The 13,718-nt window shown below is 44.0% G+C and overlaps 1 protein-coding gene across 1 annotated transcript; it reads right to left on the bottom strand.

Moving 5' to 3' along the window:
• Nucleotides 1–5,951: 5,951 nt before the first annotated feature.
• Nucleotides 5,952–12,566, bottom strand: MMP7 (matrix metallopeptidase 7). The gene is made up of 6 exons (XM_065421336.1): nucleotides 12,459–12,566; nucleotides 10,217–10,440; nucleotides 9,965–10,113; nucleotides 7,498–7,623; nucleotides 6,904–7,065; nucleotides 5,952–6,040 (listed from the first exon to the last, which is right to left on the bottom strand). Exons 1-6 carry the CDS (start codon nucleotides 12,564–12,566, stop codon nucleotides 6,018–6,020), a joined length of 792 nt encoding a protein of 263 aa, XP_065277408.1. The 3' UTR covers nucleotides 5,952–6,017.
• Between the last annotated feature and the right edge of the window lie 1,152 nt (nucleotides 12,567–13,718).

Genomic DNA, 13,718 nt, shown 5'->3' with positions numbered 1-13,718 from the left:
GGAGGCTTTGAAAGCCAGGTTCCTGACTGAGCAGGGTCTCCAGTGACTGTTTACTTTGTGGACACAGATGCTGAACCTGCCCCCGTTTCTTTACCCAGTTACTGTTGACTATCCTTCCAAGTTACATACCCCCTTCCCCACCTTCCCAACAAATAAAATCTGTTCCGTTTTGTTAATGAACAAAGTTCTCTTTCTTACTGTTTTCGCGGGAATGTTTTAAACCGGGGATGCAGACTGTGGCGGGGGGCGGGTTTAGTGTTCTGATGCAAATGATGCTTCTAAACTCCGGGAATGACAGGCTCCGCAGTGCTGGATTGGTTGTTTCAACGCAGCCTGCCAGCAGTCCTGGGCGGGACTGCGTGTATGTGTCGGCCAAGTGACTTTCTGGCAGGGGGCGGAGGGTAACAGACCCCCTGCTGCGTGGCTCTGTGATCCAGGATAAGGACCGCGGCATAAGATCTCTAACTGCCCTCCCCCGCCACAAAGTCACAGATCAACCCCCTCGCACCCCAGAACATGAAAACCGCCTCCCAGACTGACCAGGGTAACTGGTGACTGCACTGTGTATGTGTCCTGATGCTGGACCTGCCCCCGCCTCTGTAGCCTGCTACAGGTGACTGTCCTGTCCAAGTAACAAACCCCTTCCCCCCCTTCAGACAGAATCCCCTCTAAAAGACACTCTCGGAAACAGTACTTAACAGAAACAGATGTTTTATTATGAACCGCACATGAAAAGGCAGGGGAGGAAACTTGGACGTGGGCTAGTGTGAGATGGGTAGGAAAGGACTTTTCAAACTTTGTGGAACGAGAGCCTTCCAGTGCTGCAGCAGTGTGCAGGGGCCGACTGAAAGTTTTAACGGCCCTTGCCGCCCCTCCTTCTTTGGACTTTTGGTGAGGGGGGTGTGGGACTTGGTGGCGGGGGAGGGCGGTTAGAGATAGACAGCAGCAGGGCTCTGTCCTCCTGCCTCCGGTCTTGCAGAACATCCACTAGGCGCCGGAGTGTCTCCGTTTGCTCCCTCATTAGTCCAAGCAGGGTTTGAGTAGCCTGCTGGTCCTCCTGGCGCCACCTCTCCTCCCGTTCCATGACTGCTCTGTGCATTTGTGACAAGTTCTCCCTCCACTGTGTCGTCTGGGCTGCCTGCTCTCGTGAGCAGTCCATAAGTTCATAAAACATGTCTTCACACGTCTTCCTCTTCCTTCTCCTAATCTGCGCTAGCCTCTGGGAGTGTGATGCCAGGCTGGGTTGGGAGACATTCGCAGATGTGTCTGTGGGAATGGGAAAAAGGGAGTGAATTCCTGAGACAGATAAATGAAGTTGCTAACAAAGAACATAGTCTTTCTCTGTGAACAACACCATGCACTGGACCTTTCACATGCGCACTCAGGACAAGGTCGAATTTTCGGCCCTCGCCTTCAGTGCCTCGGGTCCTGCAGTTGCGATCAGAGAAGCGTGGCAGGACACCTCTACTTCTGTTGCAGGAAAACATGGTAAGCCGTAGACTTGTGGCAGCTTAAAAATGTAATAGTAGCACTGGGCTCCTTTCGCACTGAATGCAAGGCCACTCTCTGCTGGCAGCAATCAGGGAAGCATGAGCTCTGCCCCTGTCCCACCACCTCGCGGCTGTCCCCGGGAAAGCTCCCTGTATGCTGCCCCTCTGCCGCCTCCACCGCGTGGCTGCAAAGCAGTCCCAATACTAACATTCCCCTCCCTAATTTAAAGCAGGGCATCATGTGTGATATTACTCTGATGAGGATCTCGGAGACCGAGAGGGGAAGGATGCTTCGGGAGACCATGCAGAGGCCAGGGCCGTATGCCGCCATGCTGTGCCGTGCCATGATCCCGGACTACCTAATGGACTCATGGCGTGGGAACGTGTGTTACCACGGTGGACCGAACAAGATCGCCCTGCCGCGGAACCTGATGCGCATGCTTGAGCGGTACCTCCAGGAGAGCTATGCCGAGCTATCCCAGGAGGACTCTCTGTCCATTCCCGGGCACATTGACCGTCTTTTCCTTTAAGTGCAGCATAAGGGACTACAGAGTGGAGCGTCCTGTGGTGGCCTAATCATGAATATCCGGACATTATTTGATTTTTTATACATAGTTAGGACTAAATAGTTGACTAAGCCAACTAAATCATGAACACCAAATTGCTAATATAGTTAATATTCCTGTTTTGTTATAAATAAAAGTTTCTATGTTTAAATGAGTGAATGAAAAGCCCATTCTTAACAATATAAATATTCCAGTTATGTTAAAATTAAATGTTTAGATGTTTAAAGCACTCACTGCTTGATCCTTCCCCTGATTCGGTGTCCGGGGTAACGGCTGTGGACGGTTGGTAGGGGATCTCGGTAAGGGTGATGAAGAGCTCCTGGCTGTCGGGGAAATCAGTGGTGCAAGCGCTGTCGACTGCCTCGTCCTCCTCATCTCCTTCCTCATCTTCCCCGTCAGCTAACATTTCCGACGAGGAACCGGCCGTGGACAATATCCCATCCTCGGAGTCCACGGTCACTGGTGGGGTAGTGGTGGCGGCCGCACCTAGGATGGAATGCAGTGCCTCGTAGAAACGTGATGTGTGGGGCTGGGATCCGGAGCGTCGGTTTGCCTCTTTGGTTTTTTGGTAGCCTTGTCTCAGCTCCTTGATTTTCACGCGGCACTGCGTTGCATCCCGTCTGTATCCTCTCTCTGCCATGGCTTTCGAGATCTTCTCGTAGATCTTTGCATTCCTTCTTTTGGAGCGCAGCTCTGAAAGCATGGACTCATCGCCCCACACAGCGATGAGATCCAAGACTTCCCGATCAGTCCATGCTGGGGCCCTCTTTCTATTCTGGGATTGCACGGCCATCTCTGCTGGAGAGCTCTGCATCGTTGCCAGTGCTGCTGAGCTCTCCATGCTGTCCAAACAGAAAATGAGATTCAAACTGCCCAGACAGGAAAAGGAATTCAAATTTTCCCGGGGCTTTTCCTGTGTGGCTGGTCAGAGCATCCGAGCTCGAAGTGCTGTCCAGAGCGTCAACAGAGTGGTGCACTGTGGGATAGCTCCCGGAGCTATTACCGTCGATTTCCATCCACACCTAGCCTAATTCGATATTGCCATTTCGAATTTAGCGCTACTCCTCTCGTTTTCGAGGAGTACAGAAGTCGAATTTAAAAGAGCTCTATGTCGAACTAAATAGCTCCGTGGTGTGGACGGGTGCAGGGTTAATTCGATGTAACGGCGCTAAATTCGATATAAACTCCTAGTGTAGACCAGGCCTTAGAGAATCATAGAAATGTAGGGCTGGAAGGGACCTAGAAAGATCATCTAGTCCAGCACTATACCTAGACTGTCCCTGACAGCTGTTTGTCTAATGGGTTCTTAAAAACCTCCAATGATAGGGATTCCACAACCTCCCTTTGAAGCCTATTCCAGAGCTTAACTATCTTTATAGTTAGTTAGAAAGTTTTTCCTAATATCTAACCGAAATCTCCCTTGCTGCAGATCAAGCTGATTCCTACTTCTACTTTCAGTGCACATGGAGAACAGTTGATCAGGGTCCTCTTTATAACAGTTCTTAACATATTTGAAAGTGGTCTGAACATATTTGAGCGTTTGGCTAAGATTAAGAGGCACTTGGAGGAGGGAAAGTAGGTTACAGGGGTATGTGTGTAGCTTTCTTGGGGTGCCCAGGGCTCTTGTTACCCATCCAACGAGAGGAAGATTTTCTCATGCTTTCTCTCTCTAACACCACCAGTCTGTTAGCCCTGAGGAGATTGGTAGGATGGCTCTGCCAGCCTTTACTTTGCCTTGCACAGTAACAATAGGTGCACCACAGCCCCCAAGTCCCTCTGAAAGTCTTCCCCTGTAGCATCAGGTTCCTGTCACAGGACACTCACAGAAATTACCAGGTTAGCTGTCCCCAAGGGAACAGAATACAAACAGCTTGATTGGTACAACTCAGGATCAGATCTTTTATAACATCACAGCACTGAGATATATGTATAGTGGAATAATCCTATATTTATTTTATCAAAGATTTAAGAGATACTGAGTCAGAATAATGGAAACAGAACTGGTTACATATAAAATGAAAATCATAACATGCTTCTTAGAGTCTAAATGTAACATTAACAGGTTAAAATCAATGATTACAGCAGTTTCTCACCTAAAGCAATCTCCCAGCATCATTAACCAACATGCCTGGGATCCAACTTTCATGAGGAAGGAAAAAGACTTTTTGCATCATGCAGGGGAGGATAAACAAGGTGATTTTTGCCTCCATTGATTTTGTCCTCAGAGTCAGGATGACCCCCGTGGATCCTTTCCTGGAGTGCTGGCTCCAAGCTATCTTCACTTACTCCTGTTGTCTGTTTTGCATGTGGAGTCTTTCATTGTGTGGGCTTACAAAGCTTCTTTTACATGTGAATCTAAGTAGATAGGTGAATCCACATCCCTTTGTGTGGCAATACCTGTTAGAGACTGTGGCCCAGGCAGGGTTGTCAAAGACATATTTTCAGTACATATACGTACTGCCTTAAATTTCATCTGTACATACATCTCACAACAATTAGGAGGATCAGTATGACGTAAGCTTTTATTAGACACATCACATGTCCCTTGTGGGACATGAAAGCAGTGTGTTAGGTGTAGTGAGCTTGTCAGGCCTGATAGGCGTTGGTGACATACAGTAGTGAAACCTTTGCCAGCTGGCACCAATGGGTCTGTTAGAAGTCAGGACCTGCAGCTGTGCCTGCCCGGTCACCAGGCAGCCAATGAGCACAGCAGAACCACCTGATTGGCTAAAGCAGTCAGGTGGCTTGCTTTTAAGCCCAGCAGCTATAGAGGATCAATGCACATGCCCACAGATTCTGTGCCTCCCTGTGCTCGCCTCACTCCAAGCCATGCTCCTGACTTGCTTTGCCATTGCTCCAAGCTAGACCCTGCCCTGCACCCGGGCTTGTTCCTGTCCTGTCCCAGCCCTGCTCCTGCCTTCCCTGACTCCATGGAATCCGGTTCTGATGCTCAGCCCTGGTTCTGACTCAACCCTTGGCGATGGCATTTGGACTCTGCCTTCAGTTCTGACCTTTGTCTCCGATCCCTGGCTTTGACTCTGCCTTGACCTTGGGCTCTGGCATTTGGACTCTGACTAGGTCTGACTCCTGCTCCAAGCACTAGGCCTGACTGCCTATGACCCAGTCTCATGACAGGGCCTCTGTGTCACAATGTGTGATTACTTTCCTTTTCCTGAAGGGTGGCTCAGGTTTCAAACATTTGGGATTGCTGCCATAGGCTATTTCCTGAGGCCCTTACTCTTTTTTTATCTTGTCCTGACTTCAACAGGAGCCTGCCTGATTAAGGAGTGGATAAAAATGAAGAGTGGTGGGGTACCATAACTGTGATCTCCATATTTAAATACCTGAGAAGCATTCAAGTTCTGCAGTGAGTGAGGTCATATCCCCTAAGTACTTAAACAGAACTGGCCTCTTAGAGCTCCATGGGATTTGGGGGCAGCGGGAGAGACCCTCTGTGTGGGGATCCAACCCTTCTGGTGCTGAAGTGGGGATTGGTTGTGTACACTGCATCATCTTACATCCTTCTGCTGGGCCCTATGGAGGGTACTCTGAGTCTGGGTATGAACAGGGCAGGGAGGGGGAAGGGACAGGGCAGGGACAGGGAGAAGAGAGTGGGCTGGGAACAAGGAGCCTAAACCATGGAGTTAGATGCATTTCAAGCACCCAACTGAGAATTTTGTCCTGTGTATATGTATTGTACATACAGGAGTCACTGAACCCATCAGTGAAATGCAACCCACCAGAGATTAGGACAGACAGGAATGCAGGAGGCAGAATAGTGCTGGGAGAATTTTTATTTTCACAGAAACTACTGAATAAATTTAAAGAGGTTTTCAAATCTCAGTAAATGTATAGGAGCAGAAATTGCTCTTCAAACATTTGCAATTTTAATTCACTGAAGAAATAAAACGAAACATTTCTGTTGTGAATTCTTCATTCTTTTTAAACACACCATGGTTCTTTAGAAGTTTTCACTTTTGCGGCCTGTGGAATAGAAATATGGAAACATTAAGATATTTGTTTAAGAGACAAAATATAGAGAAATATACACTTTGTGAAGTGTCCCATAGAAGGGAATGTCCACACAAGTGCCGCAGGCAAGATTTTCTCATTGGTTTAGGGTGCAGTTTTGCCACTGTAACTCACAGTGAGTAGTACCTGACTCCATGAGCAGTGAAGTGAGGGCCAGATTCTGCCATACTTACATTGAGCAATCTGCAAAAAGAACAGGAGTACTTGTGGCACCTTAGAGACTAACAAATTTATTAGAGCATAAGCTTTCGTGGGCTACAACCCACTTCTTCGGATGTGGGTTGTAGCCCACGAAAGCTTATGCTTTAATAAATTTGTTAGTCTCTAAGGTGCCACAAGTACTCCTGTTCTTTTTGCGGATACAGACTAACACGGCTGCTACTCTGAAACCTGTCATTGAGCAATCTCTCATTCAGCAAGTAGTCCTACTGATTTCAATGGCCTTTTCGGCAGAGCAAGGTACTACTCAGTAGTAGATGGTTAGCAGAATGTCATCCTCATTGATTTCTGCAAGGTACTGGTGTGCTGGGAACACATAGTCTGCCAGGATCTCCAACTCTATTAGCTTTTGTTGCAATATGGAGACGTTGCTCTCAAACTCCAGAAAGGGTAGGTGGGAGGTATAAAGTGAATTATGTTGTCTTGGTCTAAATTTTGATACCCTTATGTTGCATAGTACCTTACTCTGAGAGTAGGCCATTCAAATCAATGGGGCTGTTTGCTGAGTAAGGTACTTCTCAGTGTAAAGTGTGGCAAAATCTGTCCCTTTGTTGGTCATTTTTTATATCAAAATTACCATCTCACACTAAAATTACCGTATAATTTCTGAATTCCTTGTCTGTCATCAGCTGGAAGTCTGAAGGTGTCTGGGTCCCAGTAGCGATAGATAGGGTACATCAGAGCACCTTGAACATTTGAATGACCAAGTCCCAGAGAATGACCAAATTCATGTGCAGCAACAAGAAACAAATTTGTTCCTAAAATATAGAAAAAAGAGGGAAAAAATTGTTAACATATAATGGAAAAGAGCATTACAACCAGGGGAATTTGCATCTTTCTTTCCATTGTGATGAAATCCAATAAGTTTAATTTATTTTTACCTGCTCTCCCATTTAATTACAATATGTATGTCCACATGTTTTAGGAAGAATATTGCAGAGCCCAGGAATGGGAGTCAGGAAACCTGAAATCTATTCCCGACTCATCTTTTGACCATGAGCAAATCACTTAAACCTTCTGTGCCTCATCTATAAAAAGAGGATAATATTGCTTGCCCACCTTTGTAAAATGCTTTGAGCTCCTCAGGCCCTATATGCCTATTATGGGAGGTAAATGTAAGTATGTTCAAACACCAGGGTTTTGTTTAGAAGGAGCTGAAATTATTGTGACGGGTACATGGAATACTTTACCTATATGATCTTGTGACCACTTCTCACCCTCATCAAAGTGAGCATCTCCTCCTAACCCTGAGCCAGGTGCAAAGGCATGGGCCAGTATTCCCCCTCTTCCATCAAAGGGGGCTGAGTCACCATGTTCTGCATGTGCAAAGAAATGAATGTGTCATCAATTGACAGAATGATGCATTTTAAACATTGAATTCCACATCTTGAAGTTTAGAGTTTGTTTTTATTAATTGTAGATTACATTACATTAAAAATGACACTAAAATAATGGTAATGTTGCAAAGTCAAGCACTCAGAAGGTAGGAAATGCCATACTTAAGATTGCCTATGCAATGAATTCGGCTCCTGTGTGTGTATGCATTATGGTACAGTTTTTAATTACATGATCGCATATTATATTTTCCCCACAGGACCTCTGTGTTATTGAGGGCATGTTCTCAGAAATGGCTGAATCATCTTATTGAAACTTTACAAAAATGTTCAGCCTGAGGCTGACACCCAGCAAGAAAATGTCTGAATGGCTTAAGTTTTGCAAAGTTATAAGCATCTGAAGGTCCTATAATGGACAGTATCAGGCAATGATAACTATAGATAATGCCATCTGCACCACTTATAATACATCAAGTGAATGTTATCAGTAACCACAGCTTTGAAAAATTGAGGACCTCACTTGGTACACTGCTATCTTCTGTTAGATTCTTCTATAACAGTGTGTGGGATGTCCAGACCCTCATCCAGAGGTTGGCTGGAAAAGGTTGACTCTCCTCCTCTGCCTATAAGAAGGGCTACAATTTCTTGCTGAAGTGCAAGGATTTGCAGGATAGTTGTGAAAAATTCATCACCCAGAAGACACTATAAGATTATTGTGTTATTGGATGTTTGGGGATGAATCTCTAAGGGATTGGCTACACTTAGAATGCTGCAGCTGCACCACTGGAGCGCTTCAATGTAGACACTACCTACGCTGATGGAAGAGGTTCTTCCATCAGTGTAGGTACACTGCCTCCCCAAGCGGCAGTAACTAGAGCCCTGCACGGATACAAATGTATATCTGTTGATGCGGCTATCCACAGATATAAATCGTTATCCACAGAACTGCAAGGCACTCCTGGGAACTGCAGTGGCGAAAGGAGCAGAACGTGGGGCTGCCATTCCCAGGATCCAGCGCCCCTCGCTGGTAGCTCCTTCGGCGCAATTGTACCACCCCTGCCCCACCCACTGGGTTGGGCACCAGGCACCAGCAGCTGGTTGCACTCTTGTGTTCAAGTGGCATGCACACCCCCAGACAGGAGACACAGACAGCGGCGTGGAAGGGACAGAGGCAGGGCTGGGGGCAGTACAGCCACAATGGAGGAGCTGCCGATGCAGGGCGCTGGCTCCTGGGACTGGCAGCCCCATGTACTGCTCCTTTCACCGCTGTGGTTCCCGGGAGACCCCTGCAGTTCCGCGGATACCGATTTATATCCACGGATATAAATTTGTATCTGCGCAGGGCTCTAGCGGTAGCTAGGTCAATAGGAGAATTCTCCTGTTAACCTAGCACTGGTCTACAATGGTCAGAATAGCTGCCTCTCACACCACTGAGGGACATAGCTCTACCAAAGCAAGTACCTAGTGTAGACAAGGCCTAAGAGGAGGACTAGCACTGAGAGGGGAACCAGGGTGCATGCGTGTTTGTGTGCGCGTGCATTCGTTGTCCCACTTTCAGACTTCTTGGAAGTGAGACACTCTTTAGACCTATGCTTTGAGCATGGCTAAAACAAGCCACACCCTATGGCTTTGCTTTGGACTACAGTGGAAAGAAGTCCTGCTCTGTTTGTGTTTGGCTCTAAAGAGGCAAAAAATGTGTTTCTGTTTTACAATGAGGCATGTGACCAAGGTGTTTAAACCCCACACGGGCATGCAGAATCCTTGCTTGCTCACAAATAGGAGTAATGTTCATGGCAGAGGAGTATGTTTACAATCAAGTAAGTAGATATTATTTTCCTAATTTTACTGTTTGAACTCCCAAGGGATTTTTGTGATGGTTGATTAGTTAACATTGATATCAAATATTATCTAATATTTTATATTTGTTATCAATGTTATATATAAACTCAGTACCTCCCTTGAGAGGCAGCAATACTGACCGATTTATTTGGGCATAAGCTTTCGTGGGTAAAACACGTCACTCTGAAGAAGTGAGGTTTTTTACCCACGAAAGCTTATGCCCAAATAAATCTGTTAGTTTTTAAGGTGCCACCGGACTCCTTGTTATTTTTGTGGATACAGACTAACACGGCTACCTCCTGATAGCTATACTGACTGTATATTTTATCTTGCAGAACAAGATAAAAATTGGATAAACTCAGAATGAAAATATTTGTTCTCTCTTCAATCTTTGGCTATGAAAACATATAAGCTTTCAAAGCATAGCTTCAGCTTTAAATAAAATGTAATTCATGGATTCTTAAAAATTCAGCAGCAGCCTCACCACCATGCGCAAAACGGATCAGGATATCTGCTTCTCTCCTGGCAACTTTTTGAAACTTCAGTGGAGTCACGTCACTCCACACCTTAAAAGCCTTTTCGATTGCTTCCTCCACCATAAAACGAGGCAGATCAGGTGTATAGTTAAGGATCCTTTTGGCAACACAAGAAAATAAAATATTGTCATTTTAAGGTGTGGAATGATATGGCATCATTAAAAGAAAACAAAATACACAAAAAGTGAAATATAACCAACCTGTAAGTCAACAAATTCTTCCTCCATCTTGGATTTCCTGGAAATGTGCTGTAATCTAATACATCGGGGATGCCACACCTTGGCTGATCCATCATTTCCTCCGTTTCTGAATTAAATTTTCCTGTTACAGTCAGGTGGAAAAATTTCTGCATCTCTTTAATTTTCTCTTCTAAGGTACGGTCACCTGCTTTATTAAGGGATGGAAAGAACCTGTCAAGGTAATTCTGAAAATAAAAAGAAACATTAGACTCAGGATGTATCTCCAGTTGTGTTTTCTTATACCTTTAAGAATCAACTTGTCAGCAAGTATAAGACCCAGATGATCCTTGGGTATACTTACACTACTGCACCCCTAGAAACCCACCATGATCTGTCATAACAGGGAAACAATGTAGACAGATATGAGGGCACTTTTCCAATATATGTGAACAAAATAAAAATGTAGATTGGTGTTAAAATATTCACTACCTTTCTCCTTTGAGAATTGTGTACTTAACCTTACTTCACATCCAGATGCTTCAGGGCTCTATTCTGTTTTCTCTTATGAAATACATGAAGGGGTTCTGTGCAGGTATTGGTTATAATATTATTTGTAAATGTCCAGAGGGTCTGATTCTCATTTACACTAAGGACCTTTCATAATACCAGATTGGCAGTGTAAAGGGACATTAAAATGAGTGTAAATTTATACCCATTTTCAGATCCCTTTACACTACAAAGTGGTGTAAAAAGGCATTGGTGTAAATGAGAAATGGGTGCCTAGGTTCTTAGGCCTGGAAAGGTTCATGCATAAGCAATTACTCAAGTGAACATCATAAGATGTCATTTGCAACTAGGATCTCAATGAACTTCTTAAAAAGGAACAATTAGACTATCAATCAGTAATGTGCAAAGAAGGAGAGTTTTAATAAAAAAAAATAGGGCTCTACAGGCTTGACCTGGGATATATGGACTTCCCAGAAAATTATCTGTAACCAAGCAGTATTTTTGGCTTGAAAATAGAGTAACAGGAGGTGGAGGGTAGGACCAAAGGATCATATTGTTTGTACTTAATAAAAATAATAATAAATCATCATTCATTGTGACAATTTTTGATAAACATTACTGTGAAATCATCCTGTACCTTTTTATATGATGGGTCTTACCAGAAGGAGAGGGTTTGTGAGAACTGTGGACTCCTTGAGGATATTTTTTAACATAGGTTTTACTCCACAATAAGATGAAATCACCTCTCCTAAAACTCCCCCAACTTTTTATTTGTGGTGGTGGTGGTGTTGTTACTTTATACTCTAATCATGGATAATTATAACATCTTTTTTTCACACTTCAGTCTACCACTTTCAAGTGCTATGAAACAGCCTGCCATCTCTCCACAATACAGATTAAAATATACAGAGAAAGCCTTGTCCAATAATAGCAAGACACTGAAGCAAGTGGTCCTGTTTATTTATTTAAATGGAGATATCCTATCTCCTAGAACTGGAAGGGACCTTGAAAGGTCATCAAATCCAGCCCCCTGCCTTCACTAGCAGGACCAAGTACTGATTTTGCCCCAAATCCCTAAGTGGCCCCCTCAAGGATTGAACTCACAACCCTGGGTTTAGCAGGCCAATGCTCAAACCACTGAGCTATCCCTCAAACCACTGAGCTATCCCTCCTCCCATTTTAATGGGAGTTCACTGAGCATTAGAATCTAGAGAATAGTCCAACCAGTGTGGTGTATATAATTAGTCTTGCCTCTTCTCAAAGAAATGTGAGCACTGGATACAACTATGGTTAGATGCATCTAAAATAGTTAGTCCATCATTATTAACATATTATTTTTATCTTACTGGAATATTATATATATATATAATACACACCCACACGTACATCAAATTAATCCTTAATTTGGCCCATTGGTTTTAGAGACTCCATTTTCTTGGAATTTATTTCATATATATATAATTATTATAAGCTCCTTTGAAAGTCCCACTAGATGCTGGTCCATATCTTTAGGTACCTAAATATCTTTAATACCTGGCCCTAATTCACTTTTGCAATTTCACTTAGGCGCTTTCAAAATTTTCACTTTATGCCTTCTAGTTTTTGTGAACTGACTTGTAACAACTACATAACACCAAGGTAAAAATGAAATGATGTGAAATGCTCTCTAGAAAGAAATATAATAATTAGGACGTAGACTTAAAATGGAAAAGCAGCATATTCACAGTTCACCCTTACAGCCCCATTCGTGACATACCTGCATATGCTTCAGGTCTCCGGAGCTCCATGGCTCTGGCTTAAACTGAACTGGGACAGCAAGCCTTTCAGGCAGGAACAGTGCAGCGCAGAGTAGCATGTATCTCATAGTGTTATCAAATGATCTCTGCTAAAAAGAGAAAATCTGAGGTCTTCTGTGTCTAATGATCACAGCTATAATGCTTATATAGGCCCTTACTGCTATGTGTGGTAATAGATTGCGTGAGTCATTTTTAGGCTTCCTCTGTGGTTTTGTTATTTGCGGTAACACTTCTAAGGTGTCTTTATTCCAAAATGTAAATGAAGAAACATTAACTAAATCTTTTTGTTGACAGCACAGCTGATGTCACACTGACAGAGCAGGCAGCCAACTTTCTTTATCTCCCCGTTCATGCGATTCAGGTGCTAAAACCACAGAGGCACAGGGAAATTAGCTTTCTTAACCTCAGTCAATAAATATGCTTACTGTACAATCTCAGCTTCCCAAAATTTCCTTGGTGCCATTAACACACATTTCAACACTCTTCTGGCTTGATACTCTGCATGTATTGATTGACTGCGGAGGACGTGACTAAATGAGTGTTAGTGCCGTGTGAGTGAAATCACTTAAAACTACATACTTTGTGATACCTGCCACTGTAAAAGTTTCTGTTTAAGCTTTCTGGCCCAAATTCTGATATCAGTTACCTCGAAGTTATTGAAAATCCAGAGTAAATTTACTGAAGTTAGTGAAGTTTCTCCAGATTTAACTGAGATCAGAATCTGGCCCCTTCTATATGTAGGAAGGTTATTGGGCATCTCAATGTTTTTTACTTCAAATCTGATAGGCTCCGATGAGTCAATCTCTATAATGGATTATTAGGTATAAAATAAAGGGGCTAGAACTATCCTATGGTATGCATGTGAAAAAAAACCAACCAGATGCTTATATGAAAGAGTAAGGAGCCATACTCAGTTACGCAGGTGCAGCCTTCTGGATTTCAGTGAGGTAGTAGTAGTGTAAATGAGAGCAGAGCTGGGCCAAGGTCATCTATCTGGTCTATTCTGGCTTCATTAGCACTCCATGGAATTCTACAGAAAGCAATGGATTTATTGCACAGGGTACTTCAGGCCAGATATCAGCTTACTGTTGCTTTGTCCGTGTACAACTTAGTGACAGTGGATCTAAGCTGGAGGAAAAGGACAAATAGACCCCCCCCCACACACACAGAAGCCATCCCAGCATGGTGCTGTAACTGGGGAAGAGGCATCTGTTGTGTTT

Source organism: Emys orbicularis, chromosome 1 (genome assembly GCF_028017835.1).
Source record: "Emys orbicularis isolate rEmyOrb1 chromosome 1, rEmyOrb1.hap1, whole genome shotgun sequence".
NCBI classification, from domain to species: Eukaryota; Metazoa; Chordata; order Testudines; family Emydidae; genus Emys; species Emys orbicularis.
The sequence above is the reverse complement of the archived record's forward strand: the minus strand, read 5'-3'. Positions and strand labels throughout refer to the sequence as shown.